Genomic DNA, 24,590 nt, shown 5'->3' with positions numbered 1-24,590 from the left:
TTTTCTCTTTGAGAGAACTCTTCTCTCAGAGCCAATTCAGGAAGTAAAATCATCCACAACCAATTTGAATCCCACGTATAACAATTGAGAGAAAGAGGGGAGGGAGTTGTAACTCCTTCCCTTTAATTAATTTCAACTAAATTAATATTAATAAAATATATATATATAATAACTACTTTATTATATATATACACAATATGTTATATCAAATATAACATATAGCCTATAGTTTTATATTGCATAAATACAACATAAACTATAAATTTTATTTTCTCTCCACAATACATGGCATTTAATATAAATCACATTTATATTAAATTCACTTATATGAATCTCAGATATTTGGATCATATCCAAATATTCCTCCCAATATAAATCATATTTATATTTTAATTCCTCCCATATATAAATCATATTTAAATTTAAATTTCAATATAAATATGAATCTTAGATATTTGGATCATATCCAAATATTTAATTCCTCACAATATAAATCATATTTATATTTAAATTTAATTACATGAATCTCATTCATATAATTAATTATATCATATATAATTAATTCCCTCAATTAATTTGAACAGTTCAAATTAATCCTAAATTAATTCTCAATTAAATCTCCGTTGAGCTACAAAGGGGACCTTATGAACCTATAGATTGAAGCTCTATCGGTACTCGGATAATTAATTAAACTTCTTAATTAAATTACCCAACATTCGTTAACTGCTGGTCACTCTACTAAAGACCGACAACTGCACTCTTTATACTACAGATAAATTTCTTTGTCCTTAGGTATAACCAATCAACAATGCGATGACCCTTCACAAATTGCTCGTAAGTACAGCTAAGCAAAAATTACCATTTTGCCCCTGTAGTTACATCTAGCTCCTTAAGTACCACAAATTCCTCTAATGAACAATAAGTCATAGTCCCACTATGACCAAGTCCCTTTCAGGCAAGGAGAGGGTGTGGCCACTATGTTCAAGACTCAAAATTAGTCCTTAAGGGAGTAATTTATCTACTTGCCCNAATTCATATAATTAATATTTGAATCATATTAAAATATTTAATTCCTCTAAACTTATTCATGTTATTTAATATAAATCATATTTATATTAAATTTAATTACATGAATCTCATTCATATAATTAGTATTTGAATCATATTCAAATTCCTCTCATATTACCTTATATTATAATGTATCAAATACATTATATTAATTAGAACACATATATAATTAATTTAATTAATTATATCATATATAATTAATTTCCTCGATTAATTTGAACACTTAAAATTAATTCAAAAATAATTCTCAATTAAATCCTTATTAAGCTACGGAGGGGACCTTATGGACTTGTAGGTTGAAGCTCCAATGGTACTTGGATAATTAATTAAAATCTTTAATTAAATTACCGAACATCCAATAACTGTTGATTATTCCACTAAAGATCAACAGCTGCATTCTTCACACTATAGATAAATGTCTGTGTCCATTGAATATAACTAATCAATAGTGTGATGACCCTTCACAAATTACTCGTAAGTACATCCCGTTTTGCCCCTGTAATTACATTTAACTTCTTAAGTACCACTAATTCCTCTAATGAACAATAAGTCATAGTCCAACTATAACCTAGTTCCTCTCGGGCTAGGAGAGGGTGTGACCACTATGTTCAAGCCCTGGAATCAGCCCTTAAGGGAGCAATTTATCTACTTGCCCCTACATTGAGGAAGGAGTGAATTCCATCTTGTCTAACTACGTTCCCATCTCCCCAATCAGACAAATCCCTAAAATGGTACGCTTGTTGAGTTGACAATCTGGCCACCCTCACCCATATAAATCAAAGGACCGCCTTCATGAGCAGGAGTTCACAACTCTTAGGATTCAAGTCATGTCGCCTATGGTCATCCTAGTGAAATGTAGGTCTCTATTATTAACGGTGTTATATAAAAGACTAATCATTTTGTGGTTCGGTCTTATACAAACTCTTTGTATAGGATACCCCCGCTCACATGTCTCTACATGAATGATCAAGATCAGATCATTTGTAGCACTTTACAACACTTGTAACACCTACAATGCGGGTTGTATTCGTAGTATCACCAGGATAAGGTACCCAGCTTTATCCATCTACTACATACCATTTAGGTTATTATTTAAACAATATCCACTTATATGTCTCTATATACTTGTTTAAATTACATGAAATAACCTCGGATCTTAGTTTGTTGGATTGAGTATATGCTTATAAAATTACACTTATTTTATTAACAATAATATGTTTATACAAAGTTTACAAACTACAAGATTACAAAGAGATTTAGAACACCAATCCCAACAAAAAGTTGGGATTTAATTTTGGGATTTAGGATTTTCTAAAAGAAATGATTTAAAGTTTGAATTTATTTTAAGGTTTATTTAATTAATTGGAAAATAGGTGAAATATTTGAGTTTTATGTGATATATTTATTAAGGAGAGGAAATATATATATATATATACATATATATATATATCAAAATCCAATTCAATTTGGAGGGTAAGTAGTTAATTTGGAATTGGAATTAAGAGATGGATGGTTATAGATGAATTTGGAGTTATATGAATTTAATTTGGAGTTATTGTTAAAATTAAATTCAATTTCGAGGAAAAGTAATTAATTTTGAATTAGAATTAAGAGATGGATGGTTATAGATGGATTTGGAATATTGTCAAAATTAAATTTAAAATTATGCAAGCTAATTGTCGAGTCGTTATAGATGGGAAGAATGTAACATCTCGTATATTCATAATTTTGAATTAAATTCACATGAATTTATGTCATGTGGTTTTAAAATGGGAGTATTAAATTCTCTTGAGTTAAATTCACATGAATTTATTTTTCCCTCACGTGCGGCACACCCTCTCAAATTCTCTCTCTTTCTTGTCTTCACGAAGCGCCCACACCCTTGGAGATTTTTCCTCCCTATTATTTGGCCTGTCGCCTCCTGCAAACGCCTTGCCACAGACAGTGCTGCCACTCACCTCCAGCCAGTCGCCGCTCGTCTGCAGATCTGAGTGCATTTCTCGTCTGCCGCCACTAATCTGCCGTACAGATTTTCTTTCCTTTGTCACTATTCTTGTTGGATCTTGGCTTCGGGATTGAAGTTGGTTTGGAATTCATTTGCTGTTTAGTGGGTTGATTTTATTGGCGTTTTTGGCACAGTTTGGGAATGTTAAGTTGAGTGCTGTTAGTGTTTGATTGCTTGAGCTAGTCTTGAAATTTCGACTCGAGGTAAGTAATCTTACTACTAGAACAGCCCTGTGCCAGACGATAAATTTAAGATTTATTTTGAGGATTCTAAAATTGTTTACAAGAATGATTTTGTTGATTCTGAGGTTTAATGAACTGTTTAGAAAAGATATACGAGCATGTGATAATATGTCTGAAGTATGTTATAGGTAGGGGTGTTCGTGGGTTGGGTTGGAATGGGTTTAGGAATATTTTAGGCCCAACCCTATGCTTCAGTTTGTGTATTTTTCTAACCCAAACTAACCCTTATTCAATTATGAACCCGAACCAAACTAACCCAAAAAAATGGGTTGGGTTGGTTCGATTCCATCGGTTCTGTTAAAAATAAAAGCTTGGAATCACCAATAAAAAACCACTACTACAAAATCTACATTACTTGACACTTATAATTTTTAATTACTTGACGTTTATGTGGAAAAAAACATCAAGTAATATGATTTTGGGCAGAAAAAAGTCAAGTATAAGAAGCTCTTACTTGACATTTTTTTCGTGTCAAGTAAACGAGTTAAAAATGCAGAGATTGACGGAATATTTCGGATATTTGCATGCCAATTTAGTAGGCGAATCATATAGCATTTGGTAGTTCCTGGTAAGCGATCGCGGAGTCTTCGTGTGCGATCGTCTAGTGTTACTCAGCGATCGTGTAGCCGAGCTCAACGATCGTATAACATTTTGTTACTCAGCGATCGTGTAGCAAAGCTAAGCGATCATGTAGTTGAGCTCAGCAATCGTGTAGCCAAGCTCAGCGATCGTGTAGCATTTGGTAGGCAATCGTATAGCACTAGGTAGGCAATCGTTTAGCATTTTGTTACTCAACGATCGTATAGTAGAGCTAAGCCATCATGTAGCCGAGCTCAGAGATCGTGTAGCATTTGGCAGGCGATCGTATAGTATTGGGTAGGCGATCGTATAACATTGGGTCGGTTCAATTCGAACCGAATGGTTTTCCTACGAACCCGAGAACTGAACCAACTTATTCGGGTTCATTAAAAAAACCCAAACCAAACAAATTTTTTTTTAAACCAACCCAAACCAGTTGGGTTGCTCGATTTTTTCGGGTCGTCAGTTTTTTTGAACACCTCTCATTATAGGTATGGGCATGATTTTATAATTTTATGAGAAATATTAAAAGGACGATTGAGTATGACCCTAAATTATGAGTTAAGTAGTACTACCACTGGAATGTCTTAAAGCTAGGCGAGAGTTAGACATTTGTTGATGTATATAGTTATGTGATTTATTATGAAATTATGTATGTTATATGATGTATTATGAAATTTCGAACGTTTGATTGTTTACATGATTTAGTGCATAAAAGTGATATGCTGGAGTTGATCCATTAAAACTAGATTAAACACGTACGTTGAGGTCAATTATCATGACCTTGATGAGGAGATTCTAGAGGATTCATGATTATGTGAATGTTATATGTAATATGAAGTTAGATGCAACCTCTTTTCCTTTCCAGATTATTTGACTGCATGAAAGTGATGTATGTCCAAAGGTGCTAGTACATGAAATAGATGTACTAGGGTTGGTGTATATGAAAGTGATACATACCTAGAGGGTATTGGGGTGTATGTAAGATGTGTACGCTCAGTGCGTTATGTGTATACGAAAGAGGTGTATACATAACCATGTGTACGAAAGAGGTATACATCCATACATTCATAGAGAGGATCTGGGGTGTACGTAAAAGGTACACACTCAGTGGGTTATGTGTATATGGAAAAGGTGTATGCATAACCATGTGTATGTAAGATGTACATTCAGTGGGTTATGTGTATACCATAGGGGTGTATGCATAACCATGTGTTTGAAAGAGGTACACGCCCCTTCATTCATAGAGAGAACCTGGGTGTATGTAAGAGGTGCACTCTAAGGGAAAGGAAAAAGAGTGAGCCATGTAAGGGAAATCTTCAGGTCCTACTAGTATAGAGTTTCAGTTCTTGTAGCATTTATTGGACATAAATGCTTAGCCTGAACCTGGTGGTGGAGTTACTTACTGAGTATTTTATATTTATCATTTCTTACGTAATTTTTTTCAGGTAAGAGCAAGGACATACCGACGAGTGACAAAAAGAATCTGTGACCGTGCCATTGGGAGCAAAGAAATGTTTCTGCTCACATTTTCATGTTTTAGTATTTTAAAATTCTAGTCTTGATGTGAGAATTTGAGTTTCATGGTTGACATTTTTATTTATCAGATTTCATGAAATTTATTTTGAAAGATTTTCAGTTATTTGGATGTTACAAAAGTATTTATGAAAATAATTTTGTTTGATTTAGTTCAAATTTGTGAGAGAGTCATTTTGAGGTTTATGCATATATGAAATAACAACCTTGTATAAGTCCTAGAAAGTTCGGGTCGTTACAGATTACATGGCTTTATCAGAAGTAATAAAGGAGGGATTGTGGCTCAAAGGTTTGATGAAGGATTTTGGTATGGATCAAACAGTAGTTGTTTCCTTCTATATCTTGTATTCATTTTACTACTCTTCAAAGTTGGATATAGGCCTTGTTCTTTCCTTCTTCTTCATTTTACTGATTGTGTTGGATTATCTCAATTGGTTTGTGAAAATCGCCATTAACATAATACTGAGTCTGAGTTTTAGAGAGAGATATTGAGAGGAAGTGAGAAGCATTTTCTTTCATTTGAAACCAGATTGAAAATTAATTTGGTAAAGAAAAAACTTCACTTAGAACCACACTTGGCAACAACCTTTCATCTCAACTTTGGATAAGATCAGTGATCTTTGGGCCATCCTCTCTCGTGTCCTACGAAATCAGCCCAACACATTGGAATTTGGATAAAATAAAAATTGGCATAACAATTAATATTTAAAAACTAGACAATATGCCTACATTTGACATCATTTATTACAACATCATTATATTTACATAAATGAACGTAGAAGTTAAAGTGTAAAAATTGATAATGTAAATTATTTCAACAATATTGTTTGAGATATAAAACATTTGTTGTTACAAAATTTGTGATGGTTTATGGGTTCTCTCTCTTTCATGTGGTAGGAAAATCTGTGTGAACGAAAGGGTGACTTCTTTTTCATCTCAACTTTGGATCAAATCAGTGATTTTTGGGCCATCCTCTCTCGTGTCCTATGGATATGTCAAAAAAAGGAAATTTTTTTAAGATACTAGTGTCTCAAAAGGGAAAGAATACTTTGAAACCCAAGGATAGTACGAATTCCTAAAAGCGAAGAGCGCAAAGGTGGATCAGAATTCCAAAGATAAAACGACACTTCTATCAGGACAGAAACATGACACTGACTCCATTGAATTTCTTCATAATCAAAAGAAGATTTGCACAAGGGAGGGGTTTAATCTAGTATTATCGATGACAGCTGCGGAGCAGTCGCGTCGGTCACCATGAAATGCTATGTTGGAATGTTTGTGGGGTGGGGAACCCACAAACATTTTATAACCTAAAATAAGTGGTGGAAAGTCAGAAACCATCTTATTTTCGTTTTGGAGACTAGACTAGGTAGAGATTCTAAGGAGAAGTTCAAAAATGATTTGGATATGAAAGGGTGTTCTAGCGTTTCTTGCAAAGACGTGGTGGGTTGACTCTATGTTGGTCAGATGAGATTTTGGTCGAGATTTTATCGGCCTCGGTGGGCCACATTAACAGTATAGTGGTGGATGGAAGCAAAATATGGGGATTTATAGATATTTATGGGAATCCGGTTACAAGTTTAAGAAAAGATACTTGGAAGCTGTTGAAGTGCCTTACGAAGGTTGGAAATTTTCCATGGTTGATCGGAAGGGATTTTGATTAGATTACTTCATTTTCTGAGAAGGTGGGAGGTTGTATTAGAAGCGAGTCTCAAATGAATGAATTCCAAGAACCTCTTGATTTTTGTCATCTGCAAGTCTTAGGTTTCGAGGGAGATAGATTCACTTGGAAAAATAGAAATGTAGAAGGAAACCTTATATGGGAAAGACTTGATCATTTCATTGCTAACTCATATTTTTTTAGCTCTTTTCACGAATGTGAGTGTAACCCATCTGAAATTCCCAAAGGCCGATCATTGTCCTATTGTTGCTTGGGAGGACAAAAGAAATTATTCCAAGATAGGTAGCTCCAACGTTCACCCCATACAGATTTGAAGAAAGGTTGACTCAGATTGAGGGGTGTAGGGATATAATCAAAGAAACTTCACAAAGCAATCCTAGTTCAAGTGTTAGAATCTTTAAAACAAAAGTGGACTTTTGCATTAAAAGACTGAAGAGTTGGGATAAAGCTAGACTTGGTGGCTCGTTGAAAGGGGCGATCATCAAAAAGGAAAGAGAAGTTAAGGCCCTGTATCGAGGAGTTAAACTAAATTGGAAAGACAAGGTTGCTAAAGCGGAAAAGGATCTTGAAGCTCTATGAGATGAGGAATAGAGATATTGGAGAGCCAGAGCTAGAGAATATTGGCTTCGTCAGGGAGATCGCAATATTAAATGGTTCCATCAAAGAGCCTCTTATCGGAAGAAGAAAAATTGGATTGGAGAAATTATGGATGACAATGACCGGTGGATAAAGAATGATAAAGCTAATGGAAACACTACTACAAAATTCTTTGTGGCTTTTTTTCTACCTCAAATCCAGAAATCGAAAATAGGAGGAAGATAACTAACTGCATCCCTAAGAAAGTGACAGAGACGTAAATGAGTCTCTAATAAAAAGCTTTAGTAGATCTAAGATGGAAAACGCTCTTAAAGGTATGAATCCTACAAAAGCTCCTGAACCTGATGGGTTACAAGCCCCTTTTTTACAAAATAAATAAATAAATACTTGGATATTGTGGGAGATGAGGTGATCGATATTTATTTAAGTATGCTTAATCATCATGGGATATAGAGGATGTCAATTGTGCCTTCTTCTCCCTTATTCCTAAGATAAAGGTCCCCAGAAAAATGACTGACTTCTGCCCATAAGTTTATGTAATGTGATCTATAAATTGGCAGCAAAGACTCTGGCTAACAGGCTGAAACGTATGCTTAACAATATCATCCATCCCTCTCCATCGACCTTTGTTCTCATGCATCTTATAACTAACAATGCTCTTATCAGGTATGGATGCTTCCATGGTATCCATAACAGAAGAAAAGGAAAGGTGGAATGGGTGGCGCTAAAGACGAATATAAGTAAAGTTTTATGATAAAGTCGAATGATGCTACTGAGGAGAGGTGATGAGATAATTGTGTTTCAATCCCGAATCGATAAATCTGGTCATGAGCTGTGTCGAATCTATTAGTTTTGTTGTGCTGGTGAATGGGGTTCTGAGTAAGATTTTCAAACCTTCCAAGGGGCTCAGACAAACGATTTGCTCTCCCTCTATTTGTTTCTCCTCTGCGCGAAGGGCCTTTCTGCTCGCCTAATCAAGGAAGAATCTCTCTCTAATCTCTCTGGTTTAAAAATTTCTAGATTTTGTCCTATTATAATGCATATTTTCTTTGCAGATGACAATCTGTTCTTCTACAAAGACTCTAAAAAAGAATGTCAAAATATAAAGGAGATCCTTGAAGAGTACGAGTATGCTTCAGGCCAAACCATCAACCGAAACAAATCCATGTTCATCGCCAACAAGAATGTTTCAATTGGGAAAAGGAAGACTATGGAGAAGTAGTTGAGAGTAGAGATGCCCATGGGGCGGGGCAGGAACACGGAAGGTTTTTTTCTCCCCATCCTCGACTCTCTGTTTCATTCATCCCTGCAAAATTCCCCACAGAGAATTTGCGAGGATCGAGTTTCTCATGAGAAAAAAGTCTACGTTTGTTCCTTTTAATTTATTCATTTTTTAAAACTTTTAATTTTATTCTCAATCTTAATAAAATTTTATATATTAAATAAGTCACTTTCAATATGTTTAAACACTATAAATTTCCTAAAAAAAAACAATATATGCAAACATATAATTTAAATATTTAATCTCATAACTTTTACAAATCAAAATTTAAATATTACAAGTTCAACCCTTCAACTTAAATATTATAACATTTATGATCTTAAAAGTAATAAAATCTTAAATATTAAAAAAAAATGAATTAAAGTATAAAAATATTGATATAAAAATTAGAAAAATCTAACTGTTAAAGCTATTAAAGTATTATGAACATTTATATATATAAACCCATGATATTTGAGTTAGAGTTATCATGAGTGAGTTTAAACTCATATAAACTCAATGTGAGTTTCTGTGAGATTATATATATATATATATATTTCACAAGGCGGGGTGGGAATCAGGGTCGAGGTCGGGGACAGGGAATGTAATCCCCGTCCTCGTTTAGTCAACAAGGAGAAATTTCTCCCCGCTCCCTCCCTCCCTCATTTTTCGTCTAACCGGGAATTCCTCGCCTCTCACGAGATATATGAACATCTCTAAGGAGTCCCGGTGGTTAGATCCTTTAGGTATTATTTAGGTCTCCCCTCCCACAACTTCAGAGACAAAAACCAAACATTTAAACTGGTAAAGGAGAAAGTGTGGAAAGTCGTTCAAAGTTGAAGAAAGTTATTCTCGACTGGGAGGAAAGAAGTCCTATTTAAAGTTGTGGTCCAAGCTATTCCTAGTTACCCTATGAGTTGCTTTAAGCTCTCAGATAGCCTGTTGCAAGATTTGGAAAAGCTTTGTGCTCTTTTTTTGTGAGGTTCGTCTGAGGATAAGAAGAAGGTGCATTGGAGAAGCTGAAAAAAGATGAGTGTGCGTAAAGGTTGGAGGGGGGAGGGGGATGGGATTTCGTGACTTTAAGATTTTTAATCAGGCTATGTTGGCCAAACTTAGCTGGAGGATCATTAAAAATCCCGGCAGTCTTATGGCAAAAGTGCTTAAGGGTAAATATTTTAACAAAGATGTTTTCATGAATGCAAAGCTTGGCCACCACCCTTCGTTTATTTGGAGGAGTATTTTTTTGGAGGATTTAGTTGTTTGCTTGCGGTGTTAAATGGAGGGTGAGTAATGGGAGGAGCATTTCTATTAAGAACAACCCTTGAATTCCTAATGATGGAAATTTCAAACCTTGTAGCATCGGTATGTGTCCTCTCTTTATAATGAAGAGGGCAAGTGGGATGAGAACCTTATTAGGGAGTCCTTCCTCCCTCATGATGCGAGTGACATTCTGAGGATTCCATTAAGCTTGGTGAAGATTGAAGATAAGATGTGTTGGAACTATGATAATAGAGGAATTTTCTCTATTAAGAGTGTGTACCATCTTGGGGGTCAGCTTGACATATCTTCTAACTCGTCTTCTTCAAACTAGTCAGAGGCTTCTAAGTTGCAGAATGATATTTTGCGAGCAAGGATCAAACCAAAAACAAAATCAGTTATTGGAGGATTTCTAATGATTTAATCCCTGCCACCCAAAATCTTCACACTAAAGGAATTCATCCTAATTCTTTGTGTTTTTTGTACAAGTCGCATTGGGAGATAACGAGCCACGTAATGTGGGAGTGTAAGTTTTCTAGAAAATTTTGGAATATTGTTCTTCCTTCTTATGTTGGCTCTTTTGATGCCAGCAGGGGTATGTGGGGGCCTTTGTGTTGGGGTTGATGCCATAAATCTTGTGGGTCATGTAGTTTGTAATTGTAATCTACAAACGATTTATTTATTTAATGAAATATGAGATATTTTATTCGACATTTGGTAGCATTAACCCACAAAACCAATAAACTAACATTTAATGTTATCTTTTGTAGCTTAAACATTTATGTAAAGACATACAGGTGGATCATGTTTAAGTGATAACCTAAATGGTCAATAGACGGATAGGACTGAATACCTTATCCTATTGACACTACGTATATGAGCCGCTTTGTAGATGTTACAATTATGGTAAAGTGCTACAAATGATCTGATCTTGATCATTCATGTGGAAACATGTGAGCAAGGGTATTCTATACAAAAGGGTTTGTATAATACCAGACCATGAAATGAATAGTCTCATTATATAACACCGTTAATAATAGATACTTACATTACACCGGGATGATCATAGATGACATGACATGAATCCTAAGTGAGTTGTGAACTCCTCCCTATGAAGGCGGTCCTTTGATTTGTAAGGTTGAGAGTAGCCAGATCGCTAATTCAATAAGCCTACCATTCTGGAGATTCGTCTGATTAGGGAATTGGGAACACAGCTACACAAGATGGAATTCGCTCATTCCCTAATGTTGGGGTAAGTAGATAAATTGCTCCCTTAATAGCTGATTTTGGGGCTTGAACAATATGGCATCACACTCTCTTGACCCGAGAGGGATTTGCTCATAGTTGGACTATGACTTATTGTTCATTAGAGGGATCAGTGGTACTTAAGAAGTTGTAACTAGAGGGGCAAACAGTAATTTTGGCCCCTGTACTTACGAGCAATTTGTGAAGGGTCATCACATTGTTGACTGGTTATATCCAATGGACATAGAAATATATCTGTAGTGTGAGAGTGCAATTGTCGGTATTTAGTGGAGTGAGCTACAGATAATGGATGTCGAATAATTTAATTAATTATTCGAGTACCATAGCTTCAATCTACAAGTCTAAGGTCCCATCTATAACTCAACAGAGATTATTGAGAATGAATTTTAGATTAATTTGAATTGTTCAAGTTAATTGAGAAAATTAATTATATATGATATAATTAATATAATGTATGTGATACATCATAGTATAAAGTTTATCTAGAGAGGAATTAAATATTTGAATATAATTCAAATACTAATTATATGGATGAGATTCATGTAATTAAATTTAGTATAAATATGATTTATATTAAATACCATGTCTTGTTGAGAGAAATAAAAACTATAGATTATATTGTATTTGGTACAATATAAAAACTATAGGTTATGTGTTATTATTTATATAATATATAATTTAATATATATATTATATGATAAGATGGTTATTATATATATATAATAGTTTATTAAAATAAAGTAATTTTTTTGAAAATTAATTTAGGAGGGAGCTTCCCTCCTTTTTTTTTTCTCTCAATCAATCGTGTTAGTCGGTGGTTTTTTTTTTTTTTTTTACGTTCTTCATCTTTTTCACAAAGTAAAATAGAGAAAATCTCTCTTGAAGAAAGCCTAATTCTCATAAGAAAAAGCTCCCTCTCAACTTATCTCCCTCTCCCCAAAATACATAGAGCCCACTCCTTCTATAATTCTCATCCCCTACAGAGAATACAGAGGATTACCTATTGGGAGTTTCCAAAATCTTGGATCCTTGGTTCTTTGTTCGTGATCAAAGAGAATGAATTACATGAAGAATTTTTTCTTCAAGGATAAGTCGAATTTCTAACACTTTTCCCTTTAATTCTCGCTTCTGCAGTGGACTCCATAGTTCTTTCACTTCGAACTATTGGAATCTGCTACGGATGGTGTGTTCGAGCCAAGAATGGGATTGTGTGTTGATTATACTTCAGAACCTGTAGAATCTATGTAATGAGGTGTGTTTCAAAAAGGGATGTGTGAGCTTATCCTCCATCACATTAACGATCGAGTCTCATCTGTTTGAAGGCTCTTTAACGAAGGCTTCTCTCTTGTCTTTCGGTGTTACCGAATGTGGGAAAGTGAAAACTTAATGTGGATGCAACTTGGTCGATTGAGAAAGGTAGAGGAAGCTTAAGATGGCTGGTTCGTGATTTGTCTAGTTGTTTTCTTACTGGAGGCTGCAAAGTTGAGACTCAAGGTTGGAGTGTCAGCATGCTTGAAGCTGAGGCATTGCTGAAGGGCATCTTGGTGATGGGCCAGGAATGGAAAGGCTCAAACCCGCCGATTGAGGTTGAGTCTGATGCTTTGGAGATTATTAAGCTTCTGAATAGAGAGGATCGCTCCTTAACGCAGATTGAGATTGTTATTGAGGAGATTCTTTTTGTTAAAAACTATTTGAAAATGTTGTGAGCTTTTGTCATACTCCTCGAGAGGAAAACAAAGTTGCTCGTGCTTTTGCAGTTTTAGCTTCCCCTCAAGGCTATTCTTTGGTCTAGAAAGATGCTTTTCCAGCATGTATTTTCTCTCTTATTTTTTATGAGATGGTTAGGGAGTAGTGGGTGTCTTTATGTGTTTGTCTATTTACCTAAACAAAATGATATTGTTTGTGGTAAAACAATTTATGTACTTATAAATAATATTACGGTATACCTTTTAATTTCTCATGACAGTTTCAGGACCGTTTTAATCTTTTATTTCAATGAAAAATACTTTTTTCGTGAACAATTTTAAAGTTCAAAAATGTTTCTTAGAACAAGTTTCAAAATTCACAATAAAAATAAAATTTTGTACAAGTTTACATGATAATTAGAAAGATACTCTAAAACTTATAAAACTTTTTTATGATTTAATTTTGGAAAATTTTTAATTTTACACCCCTATACTTTGAAGGTTGTATATATCAATTTAGACCATGAATTTATAATTGAATTAATTTAAACATTAAAATTTCGTATGTGTATCAATTAACGTCCTCCTTCAGACATAATTTGAAAATTATCATGCAAAATATATAATTTTTTTTATAATTGAATCAATTTATACCTTTTATTATGATTACATTTGAAAATTATCCATGATTCATTTATTACACGATTAGGTGTAGACTTCTTCAAATATTGGATTACTAAAATAGATGATTGAATTGATGCAAAGGAAATTGTAAGTCTAGCTGAGAGTCTATATTGATTCGTTAAGAAATATTTAAAGGACTAATTGTTAAGATTATAAGTCTCACTTATACAAGTGTAAATTGACACAGTAATTAATTTGAGGGCTAACACATTGATATTTTCCCAATTACATCATACAAACAATGAATGATAAGGCAACTCAAATGGTGTTAGTCAACAAGCAAGAAGCTTCAAGTTTGGGCCCTTTATAGACGGCACATTATTTCAAAAGGATAATATTTAAATTCGTATTATATTGTATCATTAATTAATAATCTATCATTTTTCAATATATATATATCATCGTTTTTTTCTTTGGATATCTATATTCATATCTTTCATAAAGCGACATGTTTGATTATAATTCCAAATTTAAATATGAATTTGAAATAACCTCCCCTATGCTGACTTTCAATTCAATATTGATCATTTAAATTTTTCTAGTACGATCAAGATTTTATGATGTTTATGAAATATTTTCAAAAATTAAACATTCATAAATTTATTTCAAATTAACAAATAAACATTTCATAAGTTCAAATTCCTTATTTAATATTTGAATGAAACCTATAAGTATATAAAAAATCGACGAAAATGTTTGACATATTAACCAAAAAATTAGGGTTTAGGGTTTAGGGTTTCCTTTCAGATCTTTGATGTTTGATGGTTGTAGCAAGGTTGAGTACAGATGGGATATCAAGATCCTTGAAGCTCTTGTTGTGGTTGAAGGCCTTCCAAGCCTCATATCATGGGTTTGTACTTTTGGTTCCCTCACCCGATTGTTATAATCTTATGAATGCTTGTAACCGAGTGGGTGGTGATATTTCTGAGTTGACTAGTTTCATTAAATGAGATTAGTTCCCTGTTTGTGGAGTCCCATGTCAGGTCAGTTATTTGGTGTTGCCATCGCCTTACCTCCTTCAGCAATGGAGTTTCCGGATTTCCTTTGCGATTGTGACCTCTTCTTCCATCTCTGAAGAAGATGGTGGTTTTGGTTGTTTTCTGCCTGAGTGATTTGCCTTAGTTATTTTTAAAATGTTCAACTACGTCATGCCAAAATGTCTAATCACAAATTTTCACATAATAAGCTTTTATGTAAAATTAAATTTTATATTATTTATTTATTTATTTATTTTCCCTTTAAGATTGATGAAAATGCATGAAAATAGTGAAACCATTATTATTAAATTAATAAATAAATATTTTCCGTATTTTTTAAACAAGTTAAACATTATATACAACATCGACGGTTAGTATAGCATTTTTTGCAGACATTTTATCCCTCTCCTCTACTCTCCACCAATTTACAAAGAGCTCGTTCCACCAAGTTCTTGCTGCATTCCTTTTTCTTTCTTCGATACCCGTATTCATCACTATAAATAAATGCAACAATCTTAATTACATCCACACCTGACAACATAATGAACAAAGACCACATTTTTTTTTTGTATTCTAGACAAAACGTGCCATGCAAGTATGTACCAAAAAAATGAACACACACACCTTGTCATAAATTATCACATTTTTCAATTTGTTCATTGAAACAAGAGCACTGACAATTACACCACACGAGAAGAAATGGAAAACTTCATTATCATACTCACCGGAAAACTAACATGCATACATAGCTTTCCCAACCAAATCTTTGGAAACGTGGCATTAAGATAAGAAGCTGAAGTACGCCACGCTAATTCTCACAAGTAGAAGATTAAAAGGTTGTCTTAAATTAGCTTCACGTCTCAAAGTTGATTACAGCAGTTCGCCTAACTTCCATACAAGGAGAGGGGAAGGGGGTTGGCCTTGGCTAACTTCACAAATTAAATTCTAACTCATTTGTGAATTTAAAATTAGAAGTGTTTATCATCTACTCGAGAATATCAGCTTCCATGTGTATGTTTATCATCTACTCGAGAATATCAGCTTCCATGTGTATGTACCTTATGAAGTTTTTTCTGTTATTCCTTCTCAAACGGCTACCTCTAGATATCTGCATCAGACAAAGAAATGTCTTTTTGAGTTTCATGAACTGTACTACTAAGGAAAACAAACATTTAATTTCAATCACTGTATTGCAAAGTTCTAATTCATGTCGGCCCACGAATCAGTCATTTCAAACTTTGCCACTTCAAAAAATTCAATTGAGAGATAAAAACGAAAGAATACAAGGGCATAAACAAATAAACCAACAATAGTGTTCTACAACCGAGCACTGTGTTACACAGACAATATTGCAACTACAAATGTCTTATTATCCCATAATATTGGTCACCTTTTCTCCTTGACGACTGATTATGAATGGTCATGTTTTGCCATCTTTGAATGTCAGTCCCCAAGAATATATGGCAAAGTATATTAGAAAGGTAGTATTCCAGAAATATGATTTGCAAACTTGACAGTAGAAGAGGTTTTCAAGAAACAGATTGCCTCTCCCACTTGTTTGTTGTAGACTGAAGAGAAGAGAAAGGAAAGACATCCAATCCACAACAAATCGAATGAAACCTGCCGAAAAAGAAGTTCACACTTTGCTGAGGAACGAAGCTTCGTGTTTGTTTTTCTTCAAACCCCCAATCCACTCTCGCTCGCCGCTACTAACGGGATCTCGGTTGATTTCCCTTCCTTTAGCTTCCTATTCTATAAATAAATCAAACTTATGAAGCACGATTCTTGTCTTCATTTTGGGTTGGGATGTGGATTGGCCAATTAGATACATCGTAGTATTTCATACGATAGATGCTTAGAGCAAGGGAAGAAAGGGTTATCTTGCTTTCTATGTCTCGAGTCTTGGGAAATTGAAGCGACCCATCCACATAAGCACAAAATTTTTTCCCGAGCAAATCATTCTTCATCGCGGATCCGGCGCGCGACACCCTCAGAGAAAGAATCTTTCTGGATATTTTCAAAACTCAAAAGAACACTAAAGCCCTGATCACGGATCAAGATGCAAAAACAGAATGACAAATAGAAGAAGCGGTCAACCAAGCGTATAGGCCCTTTTCTTTTAAGAACCTGAATTACATAAGTTAAACCAAAGTAGACCACAAAACAAGATTGGAGTGGGAGTATGGCACGTGACATCATTAATGAAGCAGAGAGCTGGTTTCATAATCTTCAGATAAAAATAACTGATACAAAACTACATGATCCAATAGTATAATCTTGAGGAAGGAATCATCCTTTCAGTACCCTCTTTCTTTTTTTTCCTTTTGATACCAATTATATATCAGTTAGGGCCAACCCCACTGTCATTAATCTACAGGAAGACATCACGCACTCCAAATTTTTCCTCAAGCTTTCCACCTACAGGCTTGCGTCCAAGACCATGGAGACATCCTCCGAAACATTCCAAGCCCAAACATAATCATGCTAGAAGCAACATTGAAACTTGAGAACAAATTTTCTAGTCCTGGGAGAAAATAGCCAATTAAAAAAATGAATCAAAAAACTAAAATAGCCTTTAGGAGATAGTCCAGTAATCTAAGCCCAAAAGGTCATTGTGCAAATTTCCAAATCTAAAATCTTCAAGCCTGCCCCTTGATCATGGGAGGTACCGCAGCAGGGAAAGTAAAGCCTAAGGTCAACCAACATTTCACAAAAAGTGATGATGTATGGACTTAACACTACTATCTAATGACTAACAGCAGTTTGCCCATATAAAATAAAGCAGAACTTGGCTTCACTTGTCCAAGTTTCTGATACTTAGGATCAGTCATATACTCCAATGTTTGGAACACTTGGTTTCCTTGTAATGAAAAGCTTTGTTTCCTTTTAAGAAAAACACAGAAAGAATACCTGTGAGAGTCTATTCAGGATTATTGAAGAATGGGTATATTAAACTGTCAAAAGATATCTGCCCGCAGAAGTTTTTTCAGGCTATAACTCTCTCCCTTTCAAATTGGATCCCTCCCCAACACCCTATTCTGGATATAAGGTATACAGAAATACATAATTCTAATTTTCAAGAAGATTTTTTTTTTTTCTTTTTATCACTAACAAGTAACAATTGGGGGTTCAAACGCAATTGGATTCCTTTTTCTTTCCAATTTCCAGTTATGTACAACTCCTCCGTAACCAACATCGTACCTATGAACGTATCTTCATGCTATTAAACTATACAATGATTATACTCAACTTAACACACTTCTTCTCCCATCTTATGCTCTGATTCTTTCTGCACTTCAAATTTTCAATGTTCAAAGATGAGACATACCAAAACATGATCACCTCAAACCTGAAGAGCTGCAATTCTTTTTATCTTTAATATGTAAAACAACCTTGCAAATCAGGGACCCAATCCTCTCCAAGAAAAGTGATGCAAGAAAAATTACCATTCAGAGTGATCACTAATTGCAAGTTTATAAATGAGACATAGTTACGTGTAAAATTGACCATAGTGTACAAATAGTTAATCACTCAAATAAAGCTATAATTTGTGCCCAGATCATGGTTTTCCCTTTTCTTAAAGACAATTGAATTCTTATTCAAAAACCAAAAAATAAAAACGCTTTTAAAAACTACCTTTTTTTAGTTTTCAAATCATTGCTTGGTTTTCCAAAAGATTGGTAGAAAGGGAATGAAAAAACAAAGAAACTTATAGGTAAAAGTAGTATCTATACAAGCTTAATTTTCAAAAGACAAAAACCAAAAAGTTATCAAACAAGGCCTTAGTTGTCCAAGAAAACTTCTAAATCTTCAAAATCTCTAGAGCCTTCACATATTTCTCTTAATCATTAAGAGTTGATAATATAGCAATGCATTATAAACAAGGCCTACCACTTCATCACAACCCATATCCAACTATAAGTTCGATATTATAGTTACATAGCACCAGCACAAGTAAAAATAAAGAATCATTCCGTGGGTCCATTTACAAGTCTCTAAACAAGCAAACTACAACTCTAGAAACCACAAGCACACACAACCACAAAGAAAGACGAAGATTGCTTTTAGTAATTTAGAAAATGCTTATATCTAAGTAACCCTCATTTCGGAATCAAGAAAGCTACAAAGTTATGGTAAATGGTTTTAGATCTTTTATCGTCTTTAGAATAAGAAATAATAGAAATGACTTTATTTGGAGGATTCCCTACAAAGAAAAGGAAGATAAAAAGTTTACAAATATTTCTAATAGAAGATTGAGATATGACTACATCAAGTTAAATTAGTTCTTTATTTCAAAATTCTAGAAAATCTTGGGAAATCATTCTATCCCAGAGATCAAAAACCACGATATCCTAGCAATCAATCACACCAAATAAATCTACCAGAACAATCAGCACAGAACACGCTCAAAAAAAAAATGTTCGAAGCTGTAAGAGATCAAACTTCAGCTTCGTCCAAAAATTGAAAGCAATTCAATGGGCAAAAAGAGGAGAAAGCTCCTTTAGCCTTACCACTGGGAGTTGATTTCTTCCCTCGCTTAATCCTCTCAAGCTGAACCTGGGTCTCCATAAACATATGCATCCGCTGCACTTCCAAATCCTTGGCAAATTGCATCCTCTGCTTCTCCAATTCCACCATCTGTCGCACCTTCTCTGCCTCCACTCTTTCATACACCTCCCCAAACCTTTTAATCGCTCTTGCCAACCGACTAATGCCTTCCCCTTCCGCCTCCTCATCGTCGCTCACTCTCTCCTCCTCCTCCTCCTCCTCCTCCTCCTCCTCTTCCTCCGTCAATGCAGCGGCAGCAGCAGCGGCCGCCATAGCCGAGTAATTCCTCCGGAAATAGCCATCGTCCATGGCAGAAGCAGTCCGCTTCTGAGAGACAGCAACGACGGCGGGAGTAGCAGCAGCGGAAGGGGGAGGCGTCTTACGAAAGGGCAAAGGAAGAGCCATAGGAGGAGAAGAGGGTTTCTTCATAGAAACAGTAGGACCAATGAGTTCGTCGAGACGAGCATAAAAGGGCCAAGAGGAAACAAAATTTCCGTGGGAAGCAGAAACCCTAGCCCTCTCGGTCTTGTACTTCTTCTTAACGGTGTCGATCCGGTTCTTACACTGAACATCGGTACGATGGGTTTTCTTGGTAAGACCATGGAGAGAGTTAACAGAATCGGCAACATCCTGCCAGTCTTTCTGACGGAGATTGCCACGATTGAGCTCGAGAAAACGGCGACCCCAAGCGTCGATGAGAGTGGAGGTAGCGTCCTCGCTCCAGCAATCCTCACGAATGGGAACTTGGCGAGAGTTAGCAGAGGAAGGGGTGAGAGAATCGGTGAGATCCCCCATGAGAAATGAGAAGAAGAGAGGGGAAGGGGAAGGAGGGGAATAGAAAGAGAAGATAAAAGAGAGAGCGTCGGCGATGAGGAGCGAGTGAAGCGGTCGAGGCGATGATATCGCCGGGGATGGGAAAGGGATAAGGGATAGGAGGGAACCGAAAAGGAAGCGGGCCGGGACCGGAAGGAGGGGGTTGGGTCATGGTTTTGGTTAATGTGTCGGAAGGGCTCGGATTCGGCTACGGCTTCGGCCCAAAAGAAAGGGGGGGGCGTGAGGAGAAACGGGGGCGTGGGGTGGGGTCGCTGACTAGCGGAAGACTGCGGTGGGGCTGGCTGGCTGGCTGGCCAGCGGGGAATTTCCCCAAACGGAGAGGGTTCACGGTGGGATATCCTTTGGCCGGTTATTCATGGAATACGAAGCACGTGGTATCTCACGCGACAAGCGCGTGGCCGCCGGTCGACGGCCATTTTTCTTTTTTTCCTTTTTTTTTTTTTTTTTGAATAGTGATTTCTCGTCCGGTGGTTGGCCTTGGCCTCCCAAGTATCTATGGGCTACTCTCTCTATTTCTCTCAACGGATACATCATACAATATGGGAGAAATTGACAAAAATGATCCCACTTTATTTTTTTGAAAAATGGACACTTTCTAAAAAATTTGTCTTTTTAGACTCTTGATGATTAATGACTTGTTTGGAACCTTATGAGTTTCAATTCATAATTTGATAGAATTCAAATAAATTTCATCGTTTGGAATAATAGAATTATTTTTAAATCAAAAGGGATTTAAAATCTTGTTTTACTTGAAAAAAACTTTCTTAACTAAAATGTTCGAATTTTGCAAGATTTTATAGGATTTGAAAGTAAATTACTTAATTAATCTTATCAAATTTTAATTTTCAATTAACGCATCATAGTTAAAAGCTTATATTAGTAAATTCATAACTTTCTTTTCTTTTTCATTTACCATCCAACAAAATTTTAAATATATTCATTTCAAATATTTCTCATTCCAAACAAAGGAATTGATTTAAAATCATTTTTCAGATTTCAAATTATAGGATTTAAAATCATTGCTTAAAACTTTCTTAAATCCAAACGGATGGTAAGAGTCCATTTGATAACGTTTTCGTTCCTTGTTTCTTGTTTCCCGTTTTTAGTTTTTTGTTTCTTATTTCATTCATATGTTGCTGAAATTTCATCTGGAATATTATTTTTCACTCAAGTTATTTGTCTCATATTGACTCAAATCCAACTTAATTATATTATTATGTAAATATTTGATTTTGAAATATTTAACTAAACATAAATTAATATCTCAGTAAACAAAACTTATATACTGTAAAATTTTAACCAGCTTCGAATGTATTAAAAATAATAATTCAAAATTTAAAATAATATACAAACATGCATATTTACAAAATGAGAAAAATGTCTTTTTAGTCTCATTTTGATAAATAGGTGCTTTTAATCTCTCATGTTTTAAATGATCATTTTGGTTCCTAGATTTTCAGAATAAATTTAAATAGTTCCTTTAATTTTAAAAAAATAAAACATTGAATTTAACAAAAATGATGACTAATACTGAAGTGGCAAGATGAGTTTGACAAAAAATATTTTTTAATCTTTCTTTCATCTCTCTTCTTTCTCTCTACCCCTTACTCGTCCTCCCTCTTTCTCTCTCTCATTTTCTTCCTTATTCTATCTCCCCTCTCACCATGGCTCCCATGACTCTTGTACACTAACAACACCTCACAAACCCATTTCCAGTCCGTTCACAAGCCCAATCTGAAGCAAAAAACTTCTCATTCTTGTTTATTTTTTCAATTCAATGCCCGGAAGTTTTCTTGTTTATTTTTTCAATTCAATGCCCAAAAGCCCGTCTGCTACTTATATGCAGCATCCCTAAATCCCACCACTCAATCTCCATCTGGGGATGACCTCCATAGTGGTGGTGATCGTAAGGCACCGGCAAAGGCATCGGCATCAACGGCGGGGGAAAGTAACCAGGATACTAGTAGTACGGCAGCGGAAGATTCAAATGGTTAGAGTATTGCTTGGGAAGGCGTAGTGGCAACGAAAACATACCAATTTACTTATAATTTCAGGCTGGGGTGGCGCTAGTGGTGGCGGAGTTGGGTGACTCCGACGACTACCGTGTCTTCTCGGACTATTGGAACCGCTACTGCCTGTAAGCCCTTTACTCCTTTTTCCCTACATCTAAACTTAAGATGCCCTGAAAAAACACTTGAGCCAAGAAGTTAAGGTGGGAGCCAGTTGGATTTTGGAAGGTAAAAATTTGGTTAAGTATACAAACTATGCTTTGAAGAAAGCAATGGTACTTAGGAAATTTCTAAGTGTTGGGACCAGGCGGTTAAACTTAGGAGTGAAGTATGTATTGGACTAGAAGAGAAGAATGAGAAAATTTGGTTAAATATTGAGAGGAAAATGTTGGAATGCAAAAGTTAGAAGTGTAGTAGGTTGAACTTAGAATTTTAGTTAGATGTTCAAACTATGCAAACTTAGGAAAGAATATAAGATTAGGACTCAAAACTGGTAGCATAGTTGAACAAGTTCAACTCATCATCCCAAAGTTGAAAGCGTAGTTGAAGTGAGTTAATTCAGACCTTGTAGACCAAAAAAATAAAAATAAAAACTTGTCAGGGCAACTTATGTTACTTCTTGGAAGTATTGGACACAAAGTTTGGTCAAGGAAAAGACCACTTATGCATGGTTGGACTAATCTATATGCCTAGGGACTCGTTGGACGCATAGGTCACTATATTGGATTGCATGGTGGATCACTTTGAAAACATGACCTTGAAAGATTGGTCTTGGATACATAAATGAAGGAATGATGCATTGGACATCTATTTGGATGCATAGTAGGAGATTTTGGTCGCATGGTTAACTAGGATGGAGAATTTAGTTAATTGTTAGACAATACATAAGTAGGTTCAACTCGTCAAAGTGTAAATCCATATAATGACTATGTTGGACGCATGGAAGAAAATGTGGATGCCTAGAAGGTTATTTGAACACTATTTTAGGCACATGAGAAGCATAAACAAAGCATGAAACAACTACATTGAGGACAGTTGCCCCAAGAAATCTTAGGAGGACTTCTTGGACACATGTCTTGAGAAGAATGAAGGCATTTGGGTGCATACTAGGAAAGGATGAGAGCTTAGATGTATACTTTGAGGTGTGACACTAGAAATCAACACTAAACAAGAGAAGGAAAGGGCACCTTGGATTCAAGACCTCAAGAGGTAAACTTGATACACCTTGGACGCATCTTGGAAGCATAGGAGAACTATGTTTGGGCACATACTTGAAAAGTAAAGAGGGTGAGTGAGCTCGAACACTTAGGAAAATAATAAAGGGAGAAACCATGTTATAAGAAGGAGACAAAAAAAATTTTAAAAAATGAGAAAACATGATGGTTTGGGAATTATGCATTCAAAGTAGCAAAAGGGGGGTAGGTTAGGTGCATGGTATGGAACCATGCGTCTAAACTAAAGCATTGAGGTCAATCAAGAGTTGAAGCCACAAAGGTTGGAGTTTGAAGTATGATGTGGAAAGAGGAGAATAAAAGTTGGGCACATGAAAAAGGATCCATATGTTCAATATGAGGAAAGATGCATTCAAAAGCGAGGTTACTTGGGGAGCAAGGCCAAGTTGATAGTTAGAGGGAGTATGTGGCAAATTTTGAAGAAGTCTTGACTAAGTCCAAGTAGGAGGTGGCCAACTCTAAGGTGATAAAACCTTATGAGTTGACACTTAGAAGAGTGAGCCGATGCATGCATAGGAGGTGGCCAACTTTGAGGTGAAAACAACTTTAAGGGAAGATACCTAGACATGCATGCAAGGAGGAGCTGTCAAACAAAAAGGTGAGGTGAGGAGTCTATAAATATCATTAGGGGAGTGCATTTCACCTCATAATTTCGTGAAGCTCCCAAAGAAATTCAAAAGGGAGGTGTGAGATGAAGAAATTAGGTCATTAAGGTGAGAATGAGGGGTTGATCGTCGCTGACATTGTTCGTCGATAAACTATGCGCTCAACTATTGTCTGGGATGTGTCCAACAAGCTGAGTATGAGCTGAGAAGGACCCACTATGTAACGACCTGACCCCCTAGGACTTAAGTTAGGCCATTACTAAATACACGCATGCATGGAACTTAAAACGACACTCTTTTATGGTGAAATAAATGTTAAATAAATAAAGTCAAATAAAAGATTTTCATTTAAAACTAAATAAAAAGTCAAATAACAAGGTACCCATAAATCATAATTAGAATTTAATGAGTCTAGAAATCTGTAAAAGACTGGAAATGAACATTAAACAGTAAGTTTCAAACATCAAGATTGAAAGTTGCAAAACATGAAAGAAATCTAAACATCATGAGCGGAAGCATAAAAT

General features: G+C 35.4%; 1 protein-coding gene across 2 annotated transcripts; it reads right to left on the bottom strand.

Annotated features, from left to right (window-relative positions):
* Positions 1–15,538: 15,538 nt before the first annotated feature.
* LOC120083225 (trihelix transcription factor ASIL2-like) lies at positions 15,539–20,694 on the bottom strand. Of its 2 annotated transcripts, XM_039038887.1 has the most exons (3): positions 19,350–20,689; positions 15,893–15,946; positions 15,539–15,853 (listed from the first exon to the last, which is right to left on the bottom strand). In XM_039038887.1, the coding sequence occupies exons 1-2, from the start codon at positions 20,179–20,181 to the stop codon at positions 15,939–15,941; spliced, it is 840 nt and encodes a 279-aa protein (XP_038894815.1). In that variant the 5' UTR covers positions 20,182–20,689; the 3' UTR covers positions 15,539–15,853; positions 15,893–15,938. The 2 variants fall into 2 exon arrangements, with proteins under 2 accessions (XP_038894815.1, XP_038894814.1); XM_039038886.1 differs by lacking the exons at positions 15,539–15,853; positions 15,893–15,946 and adding an exon at positions 16,463–17,362 and having other exon boundaries at positions 19,350–20,694.
* Between the last annotated feature and the right edge of the window lie 3,896 nt (positions 20,695–24,590).

The sequence above is a fragment of the Benincasa hispida genome, chromosome 8 (assembly GCF_009727055.1).
Source record: "Benincasa hispida cultivar B227 chromosome 8, ASM972705v1, whole genome shotgun sequence".
Lineage (NCBI taxonomy): Eukaryota > Viridiplantae > Streptophyta > Magnoliopsida > Cucurbitales > Cucurbitaceae > Benincasa > Benincasa hispida.
Note: the sequence above shows the minus strand (reverse complement) of the source record. Positions and strands in the feature narration are given on the sequence as shown.

What these genes read in the sequence shown, in the direction of transcription:
- LOC120083225 (XM_039038886.1), bottom strand. Translation starts at nt 20,181, where the DNA reads ATGGGGGATCTCACCGATTCTCTCACCCCTTCCTCTGCTAACTCTCGC. An exon ending in GAAGAAATCAACTCCCAGTG is followed by an intron (nt 17,363 to 19,349) that starts GTAAGGCTAAAG and finishes ATTTTCTCCCAG; the next exon opens with GACTAGAAAATTTGTTCTCA.